Source organism: Alexandromys fortis, unplaced genomic scaffold, assembly GCF_014885135.2.
Source record: "Alexandromys fortis isolate MF-2015 unplaced genomic scaffold, M_Fortis_MF-2015_v1.1 scaffold_378, whole genome shotgun sequence".
In the NCBI taxonomy this organism is placed as follows: domain Eukaryota; kingdom Metazoa; phylum Chordata; class Mammalia; order Rodentia; family Cricetidae; genus Alexandromys; species Alexandromys fortis.
In genome coordinates this window covers 181,660-206,906 of record NW_026068247.1, presented here as the reverse complement: position 1 = coordinate 206,906, position 25,247 = coordinate 181,660, and the positions used below count along the sequence as shown (strand labels likewise).

The 25,247-nt window shown below is 47.6% G+C and overlaps 1 protein-coding gene across 2 annotated transcripts in view; it reads left to right on the top strand.

Moving 5' to 3' along the window:
- Positions 1–25,000, top strand: part of Chchd6 (coiled-coil-helix-coiled-coil-helix domain containing 6) — a 226,908-nt gene extending 201,908 nt beyond the window's left edge. For both annotated transcript variants that reach the window (XM_050131296.1, XM_050131297.1), the window contains exons 7-8: positions 23,406–23,541; positions 24,800–25,000. In XM_050131296.1, coding sequence (XP_049987253.1) covers positions 23,406–23,541; positions 24,800–24,805 — 142 coding nt within the window. In that variant the 3' untranslated portion in view covers positions 24,806–25,000. The remainder of the gene's footprint in view (positions 1–23,405; positions 23,542–24,799) is intronic.
- Positions 25,001–25,247: the final 247 nt, after the last annotated feature.

The window sequence follows — 25,247 nt, the reverse complement described above, 5'->3', positions numbered from 1 at the left end:
TTCGAGACAGGGTTTCTCTGCAGCTTTGGAGCCTGTCCTGGAACTAGCTCTTGTAGACCAGGCTGGTCTCGAACTCACAGAGATCTGCCTGCCTCTGCCTCCCGAGTGTTGGGATTAAAGGCGTGCACCACCACCACCCGGCTACCCCTCCAGTCTTAAGAGAGGGCATGGGTACCCTACCCTGTGGGAAGTCCAAGGCCCTCTCCACTCCATCCAGGCTTAGGAAGGTATGCATCCAAATAGAATAGGATCCCAAAAAGCCAGTACATGCAGTAGAAACAAATCCCAGTGCCATTATCATTGGCTTCTCAGTCTGCCCCAATTGTCAGCCACATTCAGAGGGTCCAGTTTGATCCCATGCTTGTTCAATCCAAGTCCAGCTGGCTTTGGTGAGCTCCCATTAGCTCAGGCACACTGTCTCAGTGGGTGGACCAACCCCTCGCGGTCCTGACTTCCTTGCTCATCTTCTCCCTCCTTCTTTCCACTCTTCAACTGGACCTTGGGAGCTCAGTCCAGTGCTCTGATGTGGGTCTCTAGCTCTGTCTCCATCCTTTGCCAGACGAAGGTTCTATGGTGATAATCAAGATAGTCATCAGTCTGACTACGGGACAAGGCCAGTTTAGACACCCTCTCCTCCACTGCCCAGCATCCTAGCTGGGGACATTCCCATGGACACCTGGGAACCCCTCTAGCGCCAAGCCTCTTGCCAACCCCCAAATGGCTCCCTTAATTAAGATATCTTCTTCCCTGCTCCCATATCCGTCCTTCCTCCATCTCAACCATCTCACTCCCCCAAGCTCTCCCCAACCCTCCCCCTTTCCCCTTTCTCTCCTCCTCTTCCCTTCCTCCCATTCCACCCCCACCCCCATGCTCCCAACTTTTGCCTGGTGACCATGTCTGCTTCTAATTTCCAGGAGGATCTGTGTATGTTTTTCTTTGGATTCACCTTATTACTTAGCTACTATAGGATTGCAAACTATAGGCTCAATGTCCTTTGGTTATGGCTAGAATCCACTAATGAGTGAGTATATACCATATTCATATTTTTGGGTCTGGGTTATCTCACTCAGGATAGTGTTTTCAATTTCCATCCATTTGCATGCAAAATTCAAGATGTCATTGTTTTTTTACCACACTGAGTAGTACTCTAATGTGTAGATGTGCCACACTTTCTTTATCCATTCTTCCATTGAGGGCCATCTAGGTTGTTTCCAGGTTCTGGCTATTACAAATAATGCTGCTTTGAACATAGTGGAACAAATGCTTTTGTAGTAGGATTGGCATCTCTTTGGTATATTCCCAAGAATGGTATTGCTGGATCCTGAGATAGGTTGACTCCCAATTTCCTGAGAAACCGCCACACTGATTTCCAAAGTGGTTGTACAAGTTTGCATTCCCACCAGCAATGGATGAGTGTTCCCCTTACTCCACATCCTCTCCAGCATAGGCTATCATTGGTGTTTTTGATTTTAGCCATTCTGACAGGTGTAAGATGGTATCTCAAAGTTGTTTTGATTTGCATTTCCCTGATAGCTAAGGAAGTTGAACATGTCCTTAAGTATCATTTGGCCATTTGAAATTCTTCTGTTGAGAATTCTCCGTTCAGCTTAGTAACTCTATTTTTTAATTGGGTTATTTAGAATTTTAATGTCTAGTTCCTTGAGTTCTTTATATATTTTGGAAATCAGACCTTTGTCTGATTTGGGGTTGGTGAAGATCTTCTCCCATTCAGTAAGTTGCCTTTTTGTCTTAATGAGTGTATCCTTTACTTTACAGAAGCTTCTCAGTGTCAGAAGGTCCCATTTATTCATTGTTGCTCTTATTGTCTGTGCTACTGGGGTTATACATAGGATGTGGTCTCCTGTGCCCATGTATTTCAGGCTACTTACCACTGTTTCTTCTATCAGGTTCAGTGTGGTTGGATTTAGATTGAGGTCTTTAATCCATTTGGACTTGAGTTTTGTGCATGGTGATAGATATGGATCTATTTTCATTCTTCTACAGGTTGACATCCAGTTACACCAGCACCATTTGTTAAAGATGCTTTCTTTCTTCCATTGTATAATTTTAGCTTCTTTGTCAAAAACCAGGTGTTCATATGTTGTGGATTAATATCTGGGTCTTCAATTCGATTCCATTGGTCAACATCTTTGTTTTTATGTCAATGCCAAGCTGCTTTCGTTACTGTAGCTCTGTAATAAAGTTTAATGTCAGGGATGATAATGCCTCTGGAAGTTCCTTTATTGTATAGGATTGTTTTGACTATCCTGGGTTTTTTGTTTTTCCATATCAAGTTGATTATTGTTCTCTCAAGGTCTGTGAAGAATTTTGTTGGGATTTTGATGGGGATTGCATTGAATCTATAGACTGCCTTTGATAGAATTGCCATTTTTACTATGTTGATCCTACCAATCCAAGAGCATGGGAGATCCTTCCATTTTCTGGTATCATCTTCAATTTCTATCTTCAAAGACTTAAAGTTCTTGTCAAATAGATTATTCTCTTCCTTGGTTATTGTTACCCCAAGATACTTTATGCTATTTGTGGCTATCATGAAAGGTGATGTTTCTCCGATTTCCCTCTTCGCTTCTTTATCCTTTGTGTATAGGAGGGCTACTGATTTTTTTTTTTGAGTGATTTTGTATCCTGCCACATCACTGAAGGTATTTATCAGCTGTAGGAGTTCTCTGGTGGAGTTTTTGGGGTCACTTATGTACACTATCATATCATCTGTAGCAGCATTTTCAAGACAAGTATAATCAGTTCTCTTTGGGACTTTATATGTCATGTTCTCCCCAAGGGTGGGGTAGTTTCTTCCTAGTGACTTTACAGCCACAAATAGTATCTTTTTTTTTTCCTGAGGAGGCCCAGATCCTATGGTGAATAATACCATGCTTTCAGGTTGTCTGTGGCTTCCATTGGCTTACTCAGTTCTCACAAAAGATATTGTCAAGAAGGAAAGGGAATCAAGACCCAGAAGCATCCATGCTGGGTCACTGGTTAGGCATAATCAAGGCCTATTACACAATGGAAACCAAATTTGAAGAAGGAAATGCATACTCAGAATTCAGTAGCTGCTGGGGATGGGGCTGGTCAGGTGGCTCTTGCTGTAGAGCCACCTTGTATAAGTAGCTCTCATTGGACCTCATCTGGGAGACTTCAACTCCATTCCAGATTTTACTTTGCCTGGCCCCAACACACAGATCTGCTGATGAAACCAACTTTGGTCTATCATGTTGACCCTCAGCCTATGAGCCAGTCTCTGGTCCCAGGAAGTCTGTCATATGGAGACCAGCTTGGGTTACAGTCCTAGTTAGGTAGACTGACCATTGGACTCTCGTGCCCTCACTGTGTGGCCCTTTTGACCAAGCTAGGGGTCAGGAGCTTGGAAACTCTGACCTCACACCCTTCTGCTCTAGTTACTAACTCAGTCTGCCTGATCCCAGATCATTTCAGGAGCTTGCCTGGTCCTCCCCTCCTCTTCAGTGTATACCTAGCCCAGAGCTCTGCAGGCCCCTGTTCTGTATTCTACTCTAAGGTGATTACCAGGAGAAATGGATCCAAACCCTTGAAAACCCCTTGTGCTACTGCACTTGACAAGAGGATCTAGTTCAGATCACCAATGAAAGAAAGAATGAGACTGACCCTTGTTTCATGAAGCACTAAACATATCTACATCAGGGAGCTGCCCCTTCCCCGTTGTCATGATGAGGAAATTGAGGTTTTGCTTGGCTCTCCTGTTCCGGATTGTCCAGTGGAGGAATGGGGTGGAGGCAGGATTCAGGACCTATCTTGACCATAGCCCAGGTGTGTAGCTTTCATCTCGTAGCTGCTAAAGGTCAGCTTGTATGGGGACCCAGAGATTCTGATAATGTGTAACTTGAGAGTAGGGCTGTTTTAGGGCCTTTGCTGCATCCTGCTGCCCCTAGAGTCTCCCTCAGTAGTCTTCATAACCCTCTACTGCTTCATAGCCTGCCTATGCCAGCTGACCATTATCTAGGTTCATATTAGGCTACGGACAGTACTCTCTGAGAAATGGACGGGTGTGAGTGGAGGGATGGGGGAAGAAATGGGAGAAAGGGAGGGAGAGGGAACTTGGATTGGTATGCAAAATAATAAAAGATAGTTTGTTTTCCTTTTTAAATAAGAAAAATAAAATAAATGTTTAAAAAAAACTAAATGATTGCCCTTGCTATTAGCTCTGCAAACAGACCCTAATTAGTGAATTGGCTAATGATGGGTGCCTCTGGGGTCATTAGTTCTGACAGACCGTGTTGGCGGTGTTCCAGGCACGGTGTCACTGTCACAAAGCATGTTGTCAGGCTCCACTGGAAGTTGAAGCTGAGAACACATGTCCTGTTGTCCCCTCCTTTTACGTTGTTTCATTGGCTCAGTAAATTACCTATGGATTGGCAGCATGGATTTTTAGAATAAAGACCAGAAAAGTGGTTCTATAGATTCTTGGTAAAATAGTTTTCAAGAAACCATTCATCTGGGAGTCACTTTGGAAACAGTGTTTTGCCCAGCAGCCTTAGCCTTCCCCAGTGAGCACAGTCATCTCTCCCCCACAGACTGTTCAGGATGCTCGGCCAAGTATCTTCAACATAGTTTCCTCCTGAGTCTGGAGTTGTTAAGGAACAGGAAGACAGCATGGCAGGATCCAGAGACAGGACAGGTCTGAGGTATTCCTTCTGGGGTTCACACCCTTGGAGAGTCTCTTGCCCTCCATGGAAGTGGACATCAGGCCCAACACAGTCTTACAGCTGATGGTTTGGGTATCCTTGAATGCTAGACACTGCAGGGATTTGAATATGAAGCTTCACAATCACTCTGGAGGTCCCAGGCTGGTGTTCCAGAGGTGAAGACAGCCCTGCAGGGTGAAACACAGTGAAGTTCTCCAGAGGCGAGAGTGTAGGGTGAGGAACCACCATAACAAGAAAGGTGCTTTGCATTCGGATTTTGTTACCCTACAGATTCTTGCTACATCTGCTCAAAACCTTATGCTGCTTGGCCTAAATGCCTTTTGGGCAAAGGCCCAAAAGTCTGTTCAGAACCATAAAGGGTAAAAAGGGTATTCAAAGCTTGAAGCAAGTCATAAATGTAAAATCTATGACACTTTCCATATGATAAAAATGAACAAACTGCATTTAAATGTTCAGAAGTAGCAGAAGAATTATTAAAAATTATGCAGAAGTGATTACCCAGCAGAGCAGATCTTAACATGGCTCTCAATGAATTACCAGCATGACTGTGAGCTTTGAAAGGCAGAAGCAGTGTTGGTTGAGGTGCAGAGACCAGGCTTCTGCTTCCACTTAGGGCTGATGTGGCAGGAAGTGCCGAGTTCATGACCCGGAAAAGCCATAAAGGGAAAAACCTTGACTGCTCCCATGGAGTACACACACACACACACACACACTTGTTCCCTGCAGTGTGGATCATAAAGTCCTTCCCAACTCAACAGTTCATGCCTTTAGACACACACCTGGTGTTGTTTGGCTCTCACACTCTGGACCAGACTGCCCTCTCTGGAAACAGAGCGTCCCCATACCCTGCAGCTGCTCCAGACTACATTCACACTCCTTTACTATCCTGGGCCAAGGCACATGTTTCCTCTGAACCTGTTTTCTCACCCGTGTAAGGGATAGTAATGCTGTTCTTATGGTTGGGTGGGAAGATAGTGAGAAGCTGCTGTTAGAGCTTGGATGGAGAATGTCCTCCACAGGCTCATGTCTTGAAGGCCTTTTTTCCATCTGATGCTACTGGGAGAAGGCAGAACCTTTAGGAGGTGGAGCAGAGAGGAAGGAAGTCAGGTTTCTAAGGGTATGCCTTAATATGGACATCCCAGCCTCCTCCTGTCTCTGCTTTCCAGCCACCATGAAGCAAGCCCTTTCTATCACCAACTCCTGCTATGGTATCTTGGTCAGCCATGGACTGAAACAAACCAAAATAAACATTTTATCTTTTCAAGTTGTTTGTCTCAGGAATTTTGTCACAGTGATAGAATGTGACTGACATAGTCATGTTTGCAGAGTACTCAGTTCAGAAGTGTCATTCCTGAACTGTGCAGATACTGCCAGGCTTACCATGTGCATGAGATGCTCTCCAAGTGCCAAGTTCATATGGATTTCAATCACTCAACAAAATTCTATATCTTATAATTTTTTCCTGTACATACATTTTGGAATAACACTTTGTTAGATCTTATTAAGTGAAATGCATTATTGAAATTTTCATCTGTTTCACTTTTGCCAAGTAACTATTAGAAAACTTTAAATGTACATGTATCTTGTCTTCCATTTGCACTGGGGAGCACTGCAGCCTTCCTTCTACCTGCTTGCTTCCTCCTTTATCACGCCTACCACCATGCTTGCAGCCCCACCCAGGAGATGCTTGTGTCCCCAGTGGAGAGAATGGCATTAGCTCCTGCAGGTGACAACTTGGAGAACAGCACTCACTGTTCTTCTAAACAGCCTTTCTTTGTTGTTTCTGCTTTGAGCATAGGGAAACCTACACTAAAACTTAGTATTGTTGCCAAGGTTGGAAACCATAAGTAGGCAAGTGGGAACCCACACCCAAGTTACTCCCTGAGAATACTGTGACTTCTACCTCACTGTATGGCCACTGGTTTTCTTGGTTGGAGTATAGCAGGAACTAAACTGACTTTAAACACAGTCTCCACACTGAATCCAAGAAGATGAATTGAAGACCAGAAAAGAGTAGCCTGGGCAGTAAACTGTGGGCAGAGGTTCAAACAGAAGATGGTGAGCAATCGTTAGAAGCTAAGCCTGGTTTTAGAGGAGGCTGGAGGAAGATGCTGCTGCAGAGTTCTGATGGTGGGCATTACCAGGCTTTGGGATCTAGAAGGGTTGGGTGATTTCCTCTGTTCTTTGACCTCAGGCCCTTCTGGACAGATGTAGCCTGTGTTGGTTATTTACCTGCCTATATGTGCTCCTGTTCCACCTCCCTCTCATGTTTACAGGTTCACCCTTCCTTCCACACCTGCCCCAGTAGCTCGAAGTCACTGCACAGATCATTGTGTGAGGAGCTCTCGGTTTCAGTTGGTCACAGAGTACCCTGCTGTTGCTTTGTGCTTTGCATTCTCAGGCTGGTGAGAGCAGGCTCATGAACTATCCCTACCCAAGTCTTCCACTCTCTCATGCTATAAGGCTCATGATCTTCCTGAATTCTCACCAGGTCATTATACTACCCTGATTTGAGGGAGGCCAGAGCAGAATCCATTTCCATTGGGGAAACTAGCCTATGGGCCTGTTAGCCACATCATCCTATCCACCTAGTGCAGGCAACAGCCTAAGCACTAACGCACCACACACAAGAGCCCATTATCTCTGTCCTTCAATGTGCCCAAGGGATAAGAGAGGGACCTGAGGACAAGTCAGTGGTCAGGGAGTTCGCATGGATACAAACACATAAGCAGCAAGCAGGATCTGGAACACTGTGTGGAGTCTGTGTGTATTCATTACTGCCAGTGGTAGAATGCAGTGCTCCGATTTAGACTCTTCCAAGTTGTGTGCACATGTGTGTGTGTGTGCGCGCGTGTGTGTGTGCATGTGTGTGTGTGTGTGTGTAACATCAACCTCATTTAAAGACAACACCAAGGATTTGAAATCAATACCTATCATAACAGGAAGAATAACAGCTCACTCATCAAAGTGTTCCTATGCACTTCCTCCTGGAGCCACATTAGTGGGACCCTGTCCTAGTCTGCTTTGTATTGCTGTGAGAAGACACTGATTAATACCAACTCATAGAGGAAGGGGTTTGTTTCAGCTCAAAGTTGCAGACCATCATCTAGGGAAGCAGGGGGGAACCTCAAGTCAGAAACTGAAGCAAAGACCACAGAGGCACACTACTTACTAGCTCCCAGGCTCACATTTAGCTACCTTTTTTGTTTTTTTTACAGTCCAATGCCACCTGTCTGGGGATGGCACTGCCCATAGTGGACTGGACCTTCCTATATCAATTATCAATCATGAAAATGCCGTCATGGATATACCCACAGACCATTCCTTTGATACAATTCTTCAGCTGATGGTTTCTCTTCCCAGGTGTGTCAGATTGACAAGACTAACAAGGATACACCAGTAGTAGCTACCAAGGCAGGGCCATCCTCAGACTCCTCAGGCTCTTAGATCCCGCCTCAGCACTGAGCAGGGTCTGATCCCTACTGTGAAGTCTCTTCGAAGCTGTAAAGGAGCTGTAAAACCTCCTTTAGGTGTGTTCTTCCAAACACTGACTCCTGCACACTTCTCCCTTCAGCCTTTCTGTAGACAAAGGGGTAGGAGGACAGTCATATTTATCAGACCCTTTCTATGCTCTGGGAAAATGACATTGAGTATTTTATCTCCCATTTATTGCCTTATTTTATAGACAGTAAGATGAGGAGTCGCCAGAGTGAAGGCACTTGCCAAGGTCACAGAGCTGATGAGTAGCAGCTGCAGGTTTCTGTCCAAGCCAGCCAGTCTCCATCAGCTGTCGTACAGGAGGCATGGCAAGGGAACATGGCTGGCACCAGACTGACAGTGGAATTTCAAATGCCAGGGTCTTGGGTTTGGTTTTGTCTTGGGAAGCCATCAAAAGTGTCTGAGCTTTGAAGTGACAGGATCAGATGCGTGTTTTCAGGAGATAATTCTAGAAGCCGTGTGTTGTCTACCTAAAGCCACATTCTCCCATCCTGTCCCTGTACAGCTGATGACTTCTAACCCAGGTAGAAATTACATTTGTCCATGCACATTCCAGCCTATTGTTCAGCCTGCCTCCTTCAGTCTCTTTAACTGCCTTACTGCGTAGCCACACTTGTGTGCATGCACACACACCCCTCTTATGGCTGGGGGGCATAGTTTGCAGAAGACTGATTGGAGCTGGCTTCCTGCCATGCAGTCACTGACTATGACAGCTGTGACTCATGTCTCCCACATTACCTGGGCAGTGATGGAACAAGGTGGAGATGCTGAGAAACAAGACCACCCCTTCACAAATACTCTAGAATTCACACCTTTTCCCAGCAACATGATTAGTGACCTCAGTTTCAAATTTCAGAGGCTCTGGCAACCTTTGTCCCTTCTCATTCAACTAGTGTTTATTGAGCTCATGCCGTGGGCCATGGCTCTTGTGCCTGGTGTTACATGGAGGTCTGTGTTCTTCTGTAGTTGCTAAAGATGAAGTATGTTTCTGTGAAACAGTGCTGGTGACCACAAACCTTTAAAATCCACTCAGGTCCCATGCTTAACACTTGCCATCTGAAGTAGTCTTTGGTATCCACCCTCAGTCTGGTCTGCTGTTTATTGTAGCATCTTCATATTGCAAATAACACAAAATACATACTAGAAAGTACATGTATCTCTGTATGTGTGTAGCTATAGATAGGCTGCATTTTTATATTTTCAAGATAAAAACCAGTATTGTCTTTGGTTGAATAGTTATAAAAATGGTATATGAATATTGGATTCGTATATGTGATATTGTCATATAATAAAATATAGGAAAGTATTCTAAACAAAACCCTGTTAATATATTGGGACCTTCACTCAGTTCAGAGTCTAGCCACAAACCATGCAAATGGGCTATGGGTTCTGTGTAGTACACATCTGTCTGTAGACTAACCTCATCCACATGTGGATGCCTATCCTATCAAGGTTATCCCATATCCCAACTTGAGGTAGTTCCCAGCCCCTTCCTAAGGTAGCCATCACTCCAATAAGTGGACTTGTCTGACTCTCTGTACTTAAGTTCATCCAGAAAAAGTTTCCAGGTCAAAATATATACCAAGAAAACCATGTACACATGTATTAGTACACTTCTCTTTTATCAACTGGCCCTCCAGTAAGTAAAAGTGCCGATTTCCACTTCACACAATGTTGGAAGAGGTTGTCCATTTTCCCAAGGCTTCTCAAGTGTGGTATTATAATAGAAACACCTTTGCCAGTTTCACAAGGGAAGAATCCTAGCTTCTACAGCAGCTCATTTCTTCTGTTACTAAATGAAATCCAAGCCTTTTCTTACATTGCTGGGCATTTAGTCTTTCTGTGGCTCGTTTACTGGCAGCCTGTGCTGGCATTTCCCTGTGTTCATTCTTACAGGCTGTACCTTAGTGTCCCCACTAACCCACTGGTCCCTTTTGTCGTGACTGCTGTAGTTACTGCTTTGTTTCATCGTTGCCCTTTGGAGTTGATTTGCAGATAGGAACCAAATATATTTTTGTTCATGTTTTTATTGTGATTTGTGTTACATTGCAAAGGCTTTCCTTCCCCCAGGACTTTAATCCCAGGGAATAGTACTTGTGTGATTTTTCATTTCATGTCCTTAAACTGTTACTCTAAATAGCCCGCTGGGGTCCACTTGGGAGCCAGACGTGAGCACAGATCGGCTTGTATTTTCTCTGAGTAGGAGTCCTTTGTCCTGTTGGTTCTGATCTAAGTCTCACTGACCACATGCTAAGTCCTACTCTCACACATGAAACTGCCTCTAGACTCCTTCCCAGAACCAGCCCTGCATGTTTTAATCACACTTAAAGTGTATTATAATCTCTGGTATAGAATAAGCCCTTGTACCTTGATTATCTTTTTACAGATTGTTTTTAAAGATGAATTTAAAATCATTTTGTCAAATTTCTCCAACCTCACTTCACTCCTAGCTAGAAAAAGAAATAGAAAATCTGGCAGGGTCTTTTTTTGGGGAGTGTGCATCCTCTTTAATACACTCCACCCTACCAAATTGCCATCCTTATTGTTTGGCTGCTTATTTTTTAAAGCACTCCCAATCCATAGCACTGAGGACCACACAGAAGACTCCTATGTCCCTTATCCAGGGTTCCTGAGTGCTTTATTTGTCGCAAGGTTGCTTCTGCATTGTTTCCCTGCAGAGGAAAGCCACTTCTGGGTCTGTCCTGATAGCCCAGCACTCTTTAGCTGCATGTGCCCCTCATGGACTGCTCAAGGTGTCCTCCGTGGTTACCACACAGCCTTTTCTTTATGGAACCCTAGCTGAATACAACTGTCACTTCATAGATCAGGTTCCACCTGCCACCCTAGCAGCCTCTCCTTCCTTTCTGATCCAAGACACTGTCTGCAAACCTGGGCCTTTTCCTTTATCTTTCCTGATACTAAAGACCTTGACAGTTTTAAAGCAGGTACAGGACTCTCATCTGTAGGGTGATACCCTAGCCTAGGTTTGCCCAGTGTCCCCTCACAACCACAGTTAAGCCATAAGTCCTTGGAGGCCAATGCTATGCACCAACAGGGTGTTGGCCCATCTACTACTGGCCATGTTGACCTAGGCCCATTCTGCTTGTGGTAAAAACCTCATGTTCCCAGTTATCAATTGGTATTTTGTCAGAAAGTGCTGACATCCTTCAGACCTTCACTTAACCCTGTGTGTACTAACATACTCACTCAAATCAGCCACCATAATGATGTCTGCTAAAGGGTGATTATTTATGTCCAAAATGTCTCCTGTGTTTCTGGATTGCTATTCTTTTAGAGGAGAATCTCACTTCCACCCACCTCTGGTTCTGTAGTCACTTACCTGGTTCTATTTGGGAGACTCAAAAGTCACATTTGTTCTTAGGGTTGTAATGTTTATTTCTCACTTCTCTGATGTTCAGAATGGCCTGGATTTCGAATGGCTTTAAGACTGCCCTTCTGTCTTTCCCACATCTCTTCCCTCTCAGAGTACATCTCAGCTTGCTGGCATGAGGTCTCCAGGGCAGCCTTGATCTTTCTCTGTTCCAGGCTTGGCGCCTGTCATTTAAGGAGTCTAGTGCCTTTGATTGGATAATGGTATTGGACACCAGCATCTGGGGCTAGGTGGGCTTGGTTCTGCTTTCATTTTTCTGGGTATTCTCAGTAACTGGGCTAGGAGACACAGGTATGAATGTACTACATATTGATGTTCACCTGTGTACACATACACACACAACTGTATCCTTCAGAATTCCCACCTCTGTCTACAGTTTTTGTTAATATTCCCAACACTTAAGAGTTCTTAGCCCTTCTCCATGGTTACACAGCCTTCCAGAAAGCAGAAGACTTGCCTTACTATCCTCAGCGTAGGATCTTTCTCAGTCAGTGAACTTTTGCACTCAGCAGAAGCCCTCTCCCAAGCCCCTAGGCTACCTTTTTGCCCATTGCCTTCATTTCCCCTCACCCTTTTTAGCAGCACACTGCTAGCATCCTCATGGTACCCTTTCTATCAGCACCCTACTTCTCATGCTGACGGGTTAGATGGAATGAAAGGCCTTGTCTTCTGTTTCTGGACCTTCCCAGAATCCTTCAAGGACTCCGACTGACAGTCTGAGGAAACAGCCAGAGCCTCACTGTAACCAGAGGTTAGTGTTTCAGGGGTCCTACTGGACCCCCATAGTTTATGGCCAGCCTTGTGACTGTATTGAGGGAGGTCAGCTCTGGTTCAAAGTCAAGATCAGACACTAGAGGATAAGACAATTGGGGATGCTTTCTGCACTAAGAAGATATGGCTATAACTCCTTTTGCCCTGAGTGACACCTGAGGTTCAGGGGAAGTGAGGCTCTGGAGAGGATCCCCTTTGGCCCTTTTTGAATCACATAGAGGAAGTGAACTGTCACCCTGATGTTTCCACATGATGGAGCAGGCCCAGTGTCCATATGTCTCCTGGAAAACAGCTTGATCCAGGTGTTTCCATGTAGCTCCAGTGTCTACATGTGTTCAGGTTAGGGTGACAGGAGGGGCAGGACCCACAGGTGAGATGTCACCTGTAAACATTTCCACAATCCCTGAAGCAGTGAGTTTCGCAAAAATAAACTCTGAATAGATCACAGACCTAAATGCAATGCACTGAACTCCCAAAAGATAATAGGAGAGTGTCTAAAGGATATGAGTTTGACAGTCACTTCTCAGACTCAGTACCAAAAGCAAAGTAAGAGAATGAATTGACATTGGACAGACTGAGGATGGCTGCAGAAGGTGTGGGTACAGAATGACCACTGATCTGGTGGGGTCAAGTCTAGAGGGGACAGAGAGTGAGCAGAGCTCTGGGAAGAATGTTAGCAGGTAGCATGGGGACAGATCACAGGCAGCAACTCAGGTAGTATCAAGACAGGGTGTGCATGACCAGGCTGGAGGAGATACGGAAAGAATTCAAAGTATTCCCAGGGTCCAGGTCTGGAAGACTAGAGTGTTTATAGCACTTAGGAGCCCAGATCTTGGGGGTGGGGTCTAGAGGCTGGTTTTGGTGTACTGCACAGTGAGGCTGCCAGAGATCAGAGATGGGAAGAGGTCTGGCTGTGTTGAGAGTGCCTGCAGGACAGACACGGCTTTAACCCGCCCACAGGGAGGTGTGTCTAAGCGTCACAAGGCCAGTGTCTTGTGTCTTGTGAAATGACTGTGTTCTCTCAGAAGCATGGAGCACTGCAAATCCACTCTTGCATTTGGGTCGCAAACAGAGGCAGACAATGCCTAGCACCTAGGTTCATGACCCTGGCAGTCCAGCCAGCCACACTGATTGTGCCTTTAGGAGAAGTTCTGTCATGCAGATACTTTCTGCTGGATAGTTTTTCTGTCAGTTTGACAGAAACTAGAGTTCTCTAAAAGGAGGAAACCTCAATTGAGAAAATACTTCCATGAGATCAGGCTCCAGGTAAGCCTGTATGCCTTAATTAGTGATTGATGGGGGAGAGCCCAGCTCATGCTGAGTGATGCCATTCCTGGACTGATGGTCCTGGATTCTATTTAAAAAAAAAAAAAGGCAGGCTGAGCCAGCCCATAAGCAGCACCATGTCCTCCATGGCCTCTACATCAGCTCTTGCCTCCAGGTTCCTGTCCTGACTTCCTTCATTGGTGTACTACAGTGTGAAAGTGTAAGCCAAATAAAACCTTTCCTCCCCAACCTGCTTTTGGTTATGGTATTTCATCATATGATAGTACCCTAATGGAGGGGGATACCTCCTGGATGCTACTGTGTGCAATAGGCCCAGGCCCTACAAGTGAGCTCCAGAACACTTCACAGCAGACAGTGGGAGATACCTGCTGCTGGAGGGTTGCCCATGTATGCAGGTTCACACACACACACACACACACACACACACACACACACACAAAGGAGGACACAGCAGGAACTCTAGCCCTAGGAGGTTCCTCAGATCTTGGGGAGAAGCAAAGATGAATCACCTAGGGCACAGGCAGCTGGGCTCAGAAAGGGTGGGAGCTAAGCAGCCAGAACTCCAGAGAAGGTAGGAGAGCAAGGCTTAGGACAGACGCTATCTGACTGACTGTTAAAGAAAGTGGGCAGAGCCCAGCCAGCCCATACAAAAGTGGAGCCCATGTAAGTCTCGGCCACTAGAACCTATGCAAAGCAGAGCCCCTCTGACTCTTAATTATTGATGCCATTTAACATATGGAATATCGGCTTTCTGCTAGGTATTCTGTGCAGAACTGCAGAAATAAAGGTAATATGTTATGGTTTCTGCCTTTCAGGCATCCCTGTTTAACAGAGAGACTGAAGCATACATGTGTGCTACTCTGATGAGTGGTAGGCAGTGCCTGAGAGCCTCAGCAGCAGCAGCCCAGCGAGGGCCACAGAGCAGAAGAGAGACTCAAAAATGCTTGTTTCAGTGAGAAGGTTCCAGAGAGGTCGGAGGCCAATGCCGGCTCTCGTGGGTGGGCAATAGTGAGATGGTAGGAACCAGCCACTCGCTGGGAGCTCTGTGAAAGCATGTGTGGGACAGAGAAAATGTTCTAGGGAGGGAAGCATGGGAGCTATGGTACAGACCCAGGAGAGCTTGAGACGTGTTAAGAGAATGACCCATAGTGCTTTCTCTTCCACCAGTTTGTTTAGCAGCTGTCACATGCAGTGCTGACAGGCGTTAGGAGTAAATGAGCAATGCCAAGAGTTTCGGAGAAGAGAGAAATAAGTGCAGCCAATGATAACTCTGCACACAGTGGGTCGCCATGGCCTGCTCCTGCTGGCATAGGTCTAAGGCTAGATGTAAGCTCACAGTAGGCCCCCATTGTATCTATAGAACTCTTTCTAACAGAGCCTAATCTCAGAAGTTCTCTGTAGACGAGGCAGACTTGAGCATGGAGGGGATTAGGTTTGCCTGTCTGCTGGGTGACCAGAGGCCTTGGGTGACTGGAAGCAGAGTAATCAGCCAGAGCCCCTGGAAACTGGTGCTCAGAAGGCAGCAGCAGTTCCTAAACTAAGGTTCTCAGCTCTAACAGGCAGCAGGACCCAGTGAGGAGTTCTAAGCTGGGGGCTGCCTTGCACTCCAGTGATCTCCCACCCTGGTAGTGGGTGGAAGGCAGAACCAGGAAGCCAGGAAGTCTTGAGAAATCTGGGGCCTGAGTTCGGGTGGCCAGAATAGAGAGGTAAGAAGAGGTGTCTGTGAGATTCAGGATCCCTCAGCTCTAACACAGTCCCACTCTACCACTTGGGCTTCTGAGACACTTCCTTCCTATGGTCACCGGGCCTGGGACAACTTAGGATCAAGTCCTATGAAAGCAGGTGCCTTCCTTCCACTACGTAGACTTGCACTACTTCAGAGCCTGTGCAGGTTCAACTGCTTTGGCTGCTGGGGTGAGGGTGGGGGTCTCTACTTCTTAGAGCTGAGGCGGACTTGTCTGTTCACCAGGGTGCTCTGCTGGTCACATGGAGCCAGTGCCCCACATACACCATTCACAAGTAGGTGGGGGGGGCATATCATACAGGTGCCCTGGGTCAAGAATGACGCCAGTGCTATGATAAATCGGGGAGACAGGGGAACAAAATAGACAGCCTGGTCACACCTCATTTGGTGTTGTTACAGACCATCTCATGGGTTCTGGGTATGAAGTTTAATGTGATACTTAGAGGTTCACAGGACCATTAGGAGAGAAGCAAGACAGGAAGTCAAGGGTAATTTCATTATAGGTCAGGGGTGCTGACCCCAGAGACCTCATCCTCAAACACTGAAGCTGATAGCTCTCAGGGAAGCTGCCAGACACCTCAAAATTATCTGAGAAGCTCAGCCAGTCTGCATGTCTATAAGCCAAATGTTTGGCTCCTAAGAGACCCTCAGAGTTGCTGGGTGTCAGGCGTCAGGGTATCAGACTATGACCCTTAAAAGTAGGATTCTCCTTGCTGCTCATGTCAGCTTCAGGATGCTAGGCCAGAGCACTGAAGAATGGGCGTTCTCTATGCAGTGGACTAGGCCTCACAGTATTTCTCTTACTGTCAAGATACTGGGACCTGCTGGCCAGTGGCTTGACTCAGGTTGAAGTGGGCCTGCCTGCTGTGTGTCTGCCCTGTCAGGTCCCATTCTGTCATACAGAGGGTCTTTCTACTTAAATCAGCTCAGCTGTCTTAGACCTAGAGGTACCTCACTAGTCAGTCAGTACCAATGGCTTCCCTCTTTCCATGGTTCTTTCTAAGGACCATAGAGCAGCAGCATCTGCATGTTGGCCAGCCCTTAGAGCAAGACCTCCACCCCAAAACACCAAGGTTCCCTTATGCCAGGGCTTCTAGTGCCCCCTACCCACAACATCATTCCTAGCACTTGACTTCCTTCCTTAGAATAGCCTGCATACAGCACCAGTCAAAGCCAATCAGTGTGACAGCTACTGTGAGCTGCTCCACAGCAGTGGTGGCCACTACTGGTGTTCTGTATCAGAACCCTTAAAACCCAGTACCATGTGCAACCCTAGGTTCTTGCAGCACAAGCTGGCCAAACCCACTGGTCCTTGTAGAGGACACAGCCTGGGTGATCTGCCAACAGGCTGACTGGCATACCTCCATGTGCCCTGAGAGGTACTGTCTTGGGGTCTTCGTACAAGAGAAGGCTAATCCCAGACTGCATTATTGAAAAGCCTGGATGTCTCCCTAAGTATGCCTCTGGGCCTCAGGCCCGTGGGTGGGTGAACAGCTTCCACTCTGGAAGTTTCCACAGTGCCTGTCCTGGGGGCAGGACGCAGGACTGAGGCGTTGTCTTTACCTGTCACACTAGGCATCAGTGAGCAAACACTTGAAGTTTTTAGGCCTGTACAGTGGACTTTCTCACTAAAGCACCTCAGCTTTGTGGCCGGAGGCTGAGTGGGACACAGACTCTAGCAAGAACCTTGTTCTGGGCATAGCTGGTTAGGCCTTAGGTTCTAGAGCTCATCACTTGTACTAATGCAGACCCCCAAAAACAGGCTCACGTGGTTGGCCACAGTCCTTCAAAGCAGCAGTATGGCCTTGCTTTCGAGAGACCCCTCTCTAGGGGGTGTCAGCATGGCTGGATTGTAGGAGCAGACCAGATGAGATGTGATGAGGCAGCCAGGATAGGGTGGAATTTTCCAGATGGAAGGGCTGAGAGGGGAGCAGTGTTAGGAAGGGTCCTTTCTCGAGGGGGCAGAAGAGGGCATAAAATGTCTTGGAACTGGAGGTACAGGTGGTTATTAGCAGCCTTGTGGGTGCTGGGAACCAAACTTGGGTCCTCTGGAAGAGCAACAGGCTCTCTTTACCACTGATCCATCTCTCCAGCCCCCAACTGAGGACCCTTCCTGATTATGCCCGAAAGCCTCAGACCACATCCAGAGACGGTTGTGGGGCATCTGTCCCAGTGTAGTCACCCTCAGACATCAAAGACCACAGTAACCTGCTGTTTCTCTCCCCCAAGTACACACACAGTCCTTCCCTTTGAGTGACAGGAAGCAGACCCCCTGTGTTTTCTTTTTACTCCCCTTCCTTCCCCTGCTTTTCATCCCACTTAGCCCTGGGCCTCTTACCAGGCTATAGTTCTCTGAGGGATGGGCAGCTGGAGACCAGACTGACAGTGATCCCGAGTGGCATGTTGATCAATGATGGATCCCTGGGTCCCACTTACCCAGGTTGAGTGGCACATGGTCGATAGCAGCCAGTTAACCCAGCCCCTTGCAACCTGCCTGTCTCAAAAGCGTCTGCACCTGGCTGCAGGGTGGAATAGAAGCTGCCTCTGAGCAGTCGGACACGACCTGACGGAGATGAATGTCTGGTGTATGTGGAATCTGGTTGTTGCTGCTATAATAAAAAGCCTGCTCCAAGGTCCCCCACCAATGTTTCCTTGAAATTAAATATCAGGAGGGCAGATAATAGCCAGATTCCATACCAGGCCAATATTATCAGATTGATGTCAGCAGTGATAATAGGGGAAGGATAAGTTGATGAGATTCCATTTATTAAATAAAGTGAGAGACACAAAGGACTGGGGCTGCATGTGAGCAGGTGCACTGTGTGTACCTCATGAGAGGCAGCTGGGGGAAGGAGTAGCACCCTGGATTTGCTCTGGGAACTCCTTGCCTGCCAAGGCTGCAGTGTGAGTAACAGCAGGGGAAGATTCTGCTCCCATAGTGACCCTGGATGGGAACAGGGAAGATCCTGCCCTCTCTGGCCTCCTATTGACTCTCACCTTGTCATGTTCCTTGACTTACCAATTCCTTTGCTTTCCCATGTGTGGGGTCTTCCCTACAACACCTCTTTCCATGTGGAGTCCGCAAGTTTCCTGACCCATTGAGAAGCTCTACATACCTGTAGTCTGAGCCCGTGTTTTGTTTTCTTTTCTTTCTTATACCCTGGATTATCTCTTCTTTTGGATTGTGTGACATTTTCTAGAAGTTGAGTGGAGTGAAGACATTCAGCTATGGAAATGGACACACTAGTCTATTCTCACCATGCCTCTGTCTTACTGCTGCATGCCCTTGAGAAAACCACTCAGGATTTTTGAGCCTCATCCCTGGGTGCAGAATAAGGTAGTAATGCCTAGCTCACATAGCTGTTGTTTGTATTTTCAGGGACGTGTTATAGTTTTAGTGACATATATTTTCAGCGACACAGAAGTCTCTAGCATGTTCTCGTTAGTCAGAATAGGAAAGAGCTTGCCTGCATACACTCCCATGTGAGTTGCCTTCTCTTCCTAGGCTGTTTACCTGGATAGATACATCCTCTTTGCCTTCTTTTCCTAGACTGTTCCTTACCCCAGATGTCTCTCAGGACATGGTCTACTTATGGAACTAAGTGTCCTCTTTTCTTGACCACGATCATGACCGTGTCAGTTTACCTAAGTGCAGAAGATATCTATCCTAGTTGGGGTTACTGTTGCTGTGGTGAAACACCATGACTAAGAGCCACTTGGGGAGGAGAAAGTTTATTTTGCTTATACTTCCACACCACTGTTCATCACTGAGGGAAGTCAGGGCAGGAATTCAAACAGAAAAGAAACCTGGAGGCAGGAGCTAATGCAGACACCATAGAGTGCTTCTTACTGCTTGCTCCTCATGGCTTGCTCAGCCTGCTTTCTTTCTTATAGAACCCAAGACCACCAGCCCAGAGATGGCACCACCTACAGTAAGCTGGACTCTCCCACATCCTTCATTAATCAAGAAAATGTATGACAGATTTGTCCACAAATTTAGTGAGGGCATTTTCTCAATTACAATCTTCTGTTCCAAAAGGACTCTACCTTATGTCAATTTGACATAAAACTAGTGAGGACAGTGCCTCACAGGGTTGGGGCCAGAGATGTTGCTGAGCCTGGTGTTCACATCCTGGTACGTGCAGAGTAAGTGCCTGACTGCTCAGAGCTGGTGGCATTCTCCACCCCACCATGTCCACACTGCCTCCTGTGGGGCCTTCAAAGGCTCATGCATTCTCTCAGCTTTAGAGACTGAGAGTCCAGGTATAAGCTGTGAGCAGTTCTAGGCCCTCTCATCCAGTGTGGGAGCTGCAGATATCCCTGCACTCCTAGGCCGAAGTGTAGTGCAATCTCCACCTCTGTCCTCACACAACCGTCTCGTGTGTCTGTCACTGTCTTTTTTCTTCTTCACACTAGGTAATCTAGTGTGAACTAGATTACCCCTGGGTTTGACTCATTCTACTTCTCTGTTACCTCACTTTAAATCCATAGCCACGCTGTGTCCAAATAAGGTCATGATCCAGGGCCCGGGAAGGTGACTCCAGGCCCTGACTTCTAGGTGTACAGAAGGCCTCAGAGGTTACTCCTTCCCAGGCCTCTCCCTACGGGCACCAGTTTCTATCGTGGCAGATATTTAGGATCCATATTGATGTAAGCTAAGCAGAAATGTAGATGTGCACTGCAGAAACAGAAAACTTGCTTGACTTCTCATGTGCTAAGGCCATGTCCACTTCTGGGTGAGGGCTGTGGCTACTGGGGACTTGATTTTTGTGCCATTCTTGCTATAGAACTTTGCACTCACTGAGTATGTGCTGAGACTGTTTCCCCAGGTCAGATGAGCAGGGTTTCCACAACTACCTAAGCTGACACCCATTCACAAGATTGTTCTTACCCATTGGAGCTTTCTGTACCCACTCAGGGTAAAATGGGTCACTTTGAATGGGGTGAAGCCACCCAACACCTGCTTCCGAATGGTTTGACCTGGCTAGCCCTAGCCTACTTCAGAGAAAGGTTCACTTCAGGAGTTTTGCCTCCTTCCCTCAGTGCCTTTTGCGCACAATAGGTAAAGCTTCCGCTGACATTTGCCCGCCCTTGTGAGCTCCTACTGTGCTGAAGTCCCTGTGGAAAGGCATTGTGGCCTGAGCAGTGGCAATGCTGTGCAGGAGGTAGATTTCACACAGCCCAGTTTCTCCTTGCCTAGGAACACACTGTGTGCTCTCTGAAGTTTGCCTAAGGCTCACAGGCTCTCCTGTTGGCACTTGAAGTCAAGAGAACAGCCATCAGTGAGGTGGGCAGCTCTAGCGGCCATGAGGAAAAGGGCTAGTGATGAAGCCACTCTTCTGCCCACTTGAAGCTCAGTCTAATCTATTGGTGGCTCTGTCATAAGTATATGGAGGGGAGGTTGAGTCAGAGTTCTGCCTCCTAGTGTGCCTCAAGCTGGTCCCAGAAGCCTGCCAGGGTTTTACTTTCTTGATAAAGACAGTAAGCCTTATAGCACTTAGAGCTGAGATAGCCTCTGGTGTCTGCCAGTACCTGTTGACCAGGTTCAAAGGTCGCACAGGGAAGGGAAGTGTGCTTTAAGATTGAATTGTACTTGGGGTCTTAGCAGGCTATGTTTAAGGAACATAAGACCTGGCAGGGGGACAGCAATCCAGGCCACCAAATATAGCTGGCAGTCGAAGGCACCAGTATGCAGGATTAACTCTGCAGGGAGGACAGCTGCACTTTCCTAGGAACCAGGAGAGGAGACAGTGGGATGGGATGCAAGCTGGAATCTCAGGTGCTTCAGGGGGACTCAGAGCAGTGCTCATAGAGAGCATTTGTCTGAGACAGGATGCCACTGAGAACTCTGTCCTCCAAGGCCATACAACTCCAAAAGGCCCAGAATGGATGTCTTTGTACCGAAAGCACAAAGCAGTCGTTCCACAAGCACTTGGAAAGTTACAAAGGAGGTGACTGTACGGCACCCACTGGGCCTCCGCACAGCAGGTAAAAGCTGGCCAGGGGGGTCTCCAGAGACTCAAGAGAAAGGGAACACACGCAAAAAGCACCTCTCCTTCGTGTGTCTGAGGAAAAATGTCAGTGCAGAGGCAATGACCCCAGGTGACCTCATTGGAACTTGTTGGGAGGAGGCTCCCTGGGAAGCACTGATCACAACTTATGAGAATAGGAGGCTTCTGCCCTGTAAGTAGGTTTTCTCCCTTGTGCCCAGAAGCTTGCCACAGCAGCCCAACCAGCCTGCCCACTTCTATTGCAAACCTCCTAACTTGTTCAGACCTCGGCTGAACCTTCTGTCTCAGCTAAACATGGGCTCTCACTCCTGCACTTGCACATGTCTCATGGAGAGGCCATGACCAAGCTCTGCCCAGCAGAGGTAGGTGAACCTGGTTGGGTGAGGTTTCTAGTCAGGATCAGGCCTGATTAAATAAGGCACTGTGCCTACAGAGAGGACAGTGCATGGTGACTCTGGTTCTGGGCTGGCTCAGGAAGAAGAAAGGACCCCAGGCAGCATTATGGAGTAAATGGCAGTGCTAGAAGTGCCCATCCAGACCCCTGGCCTGGGCATGAGTCACTCAGACTTACTTCCTAAGCCCCTGATGACTGCTGCTGGCTCTTCTTAACTGATGACTTTGACTTGCTTGAGTTATCCTGACAGCACTACCCCCTCTGGTGTCTACTGCATGGCCCATACTAAATTCAGAGGTGCAGGGCAGAACAGCTGGCCAGCCTGGAGCATAGCTTGCAGAATAGCCATCCTTTTTATTGCCAAGGAATGTAAGTAATGGCTCACTGCAGCTTTATAACTGTCAGGTGTTACTGCAAGTCCACCACAGCCGTTACAAACCCGGGTAAGCTTGGATGCAAACCCACTGGAAAGCTGATGGGTGGATGGCGCCACCGCAATGTCAATAAATATTCCCTCCACACACACTGGCTATGTGATGTAACTTCCCCTTACCACAGCTTTCTCATGTGGGAGAAGGAGGGAGGGAATGAATAGCATTGCCACCTAGAGCCAGGAGAGGTGGTGGGGGCTTGTTTTCACCAGTGTGCTGTTGGCGGTCGGGGAGTGAGAGAGTAAGTGTGCTCAGGACCCCAGTAAAGGTGTTAAAGGGGGTTTATGGGAGGGGTGGGAGGATGAGTGTGAGAGAATGGATGTGTGAGAGTGTGCGGATGTTTAAGGGGTGTGAGAATGAGTGCATGGGAGTGGGTGACTATGTAGGAGCATAGGAGAATGAGTGTGTAAATGAGGGGCAGCCATACACGTGGGAGTATGTGTGAGGTGCATGAGAGTATTGTAGCTGCGTGTGTGAGAGTTGTGGGGACACTGGGTATGTGACAGTGAGGGAGGCAGAGGGGAAGAGAAGTAAGTGGAATGAGTAAGGCACCTGGAAGTGGTCTGCAGCTCAGAGGTGACTGCGGGGAGGCGGGGAAGCACCTGTACCAGAATAATCTGTTGTTTACTTTTTAGTCACCTGTTTTTCATCATAGTTATAGAAAGGCAGATATTCATTTGTTGTTGGTTCTAAAACTATTTTGATAAAGGAAGAAAGAAAAGATAGTAAAGTACCTCAAAACATTGCTACAGTTATCTCTAAGAAGTGTATTTTTGTTTATCTTTTGGGCATCTCTGTAGGTTTCCTGCTTCACTTGCGCTTGCGGTAAAATTAGAATGGGTGTTGTGAGAAAAATGGCAATTCTGTCATACAGCTATGATGTTAGGTCACCAATACACAGAAGACACCGCTGGACAGAGCCCGACCCAGCCAGCTGGGAGGCTGTCCAATGTTGTGTCCTCTAGCTAAGGCCCCTGCCCACCTAACCCCTCACATATCCTGGTGGCATTGGTGACTTAGGGCAGCAGCAAGCCATCATATAGCCCTAGACCCCAGTCTGTTCAACACTGGCCACTGGCCATAGGACCAGACCCTGCACTTCCTCACTTGTAGAGTGAGCTGCTTATCCTAATGCCTCCTTCTAATGCCAACCATCTGCTCTTGTCATCCCCCAGGCCCCGCAGGGTGGAGCCTGTGTGTTCCGGCCTACAGGCCCAGATCCTCCGCTGCTACCGTGACCATCTGCATGAGGTACTTCTGTGTTCGGACCTGGTCAAGGCTTACCAGCACTGTGTGAGCACTGCCCGCAAGGTGAGGTCACCCCCTTAGTGTGCGAGCATGGGACAATCTGTGCCTGGGCCCCATCATTTAGATGTCCCATCTGCCACCTGGCTCAGAGCCATGCCTTACTACTCTTAGGACCTCAGACATGTCCCTGGGAGCTCTGCCTCTACCTGACTGAGCTTAGAAGTTTTTCTGGAGCTGGGAGCAAACTTCTCGCCTGTCTGCATGGGGACTGAGAGAAGGGCTACCCTGCTATACCTCCAGCTTTCCTCAGCAGCATCTCTAAGCCCTGCTCCATCCACCCTGTGTCAGTGGCCACTTTCAGTCCCTGTCCTCCATTAATATATCGCACCCGTGTATCTTCTCATTGCACTGAATAAAACATGGAAATGTGTTGATGGTGATGGACAAATTGCAGGAAGCTCCCATGTACCTCCGTCACTACACGTGCCTAAAGGAGGATTGGGACCCTCTAGGCTCAGCCTCTCCTTCCTGGCCCTACACTTAATGTGCCTGGAAAGCAAATCCTCTGTGAGCTCCTGGATACATCAGAGGCCAGGTCGGCCCCTGAGCCCCCTCTAAACCATGACACAGTGTAGAGGCCTCAGCACCAGGCTTACAGGGCTCCCTGTCACTAAGGCGCACTAACTGGAAAAACTCAGTGTACTCTGTCAGCTCACTGAACATGGTCCCTGGCTAAGGTGAGATAGGAGTGAAGGACCCTCAGAAAAGATTAGCTTCCAAAAGCACTTAGATGACAGAGGCATTTCTGGGACAGCTCAGGATACCTGAGGGCCGCCCCCCAGGTACAAAGCTGTCTACCTGCCCGTAGGTATGCAGAGCTCCCCATAGCATGGACCTGATTACACAGACACTTTCCCAGTAGCTCTCTTAGAAAATCCCTAGTTGTTAAACTGCAGAACAGGGAGGTCCTTGCTTATGCAGTGCAGAAGTGGGCGAGGCTGCCCTATACCAGGATGGGGCCAGGCATGCCACTGTGAGACAGGAACTGGGCCTCTGGAGATAAAAAGGTGGTGCTGACTATTACTGCTGCAGAATGTGTTAAGTAAAGGTCCTTTGTCCTCCTGCACAATGAGGAGAGACCCAGTCCAGGGCCCAGGCTGTCTAACTGACTAGTAGCCAGTCATGCTCCTGGGGAACCACTGTCCCATGCAGTCTGCAGCAGCCTGGAAAGTATGGGCTGAGGCCTCTTGCAGCCCTTACCTGGGCCATCTTTGGGGCAGGAGAGGAGGGCTCAGCTGAACTCTGGCTATTCTCTTTGAAGGGCTAAGGAGCAGCATCTTTCCTGGAGCCTTGAAGAAGGGACCCATCATAAGACCACAGACCCCAGGCCATGGTCTCTGTACCCTGCAGTTCCCAGCTGGGCAGCCATATGCCTCTGAGCATGGGGCCACCTTGCTTAAGAAACAGTATGTGCTACTGACCGAAAACAAATAAAGCAGATGTCTTTGTTTGCAGTCATTCACTCACTGGCACCCAGTCACTTCTGTTGACTCTGTGTCCAGCCTTCTGTTGGTCACCAATGACACAGAGCCTCATAGGAGAGACTGCTTCTCTGGGGGAATACTAGGCCTGGAAGGGGGACAATATGAAAACCCATAACTCCGTGACTGCACAAAAGCCACCACAGAACAGGTATGAGAAGAAATAAAGGATTTTTTTCCCTTGGGATGGTGCCAGCTTCCAGAAGACCTTCTGTTTGCTCTCAGGAA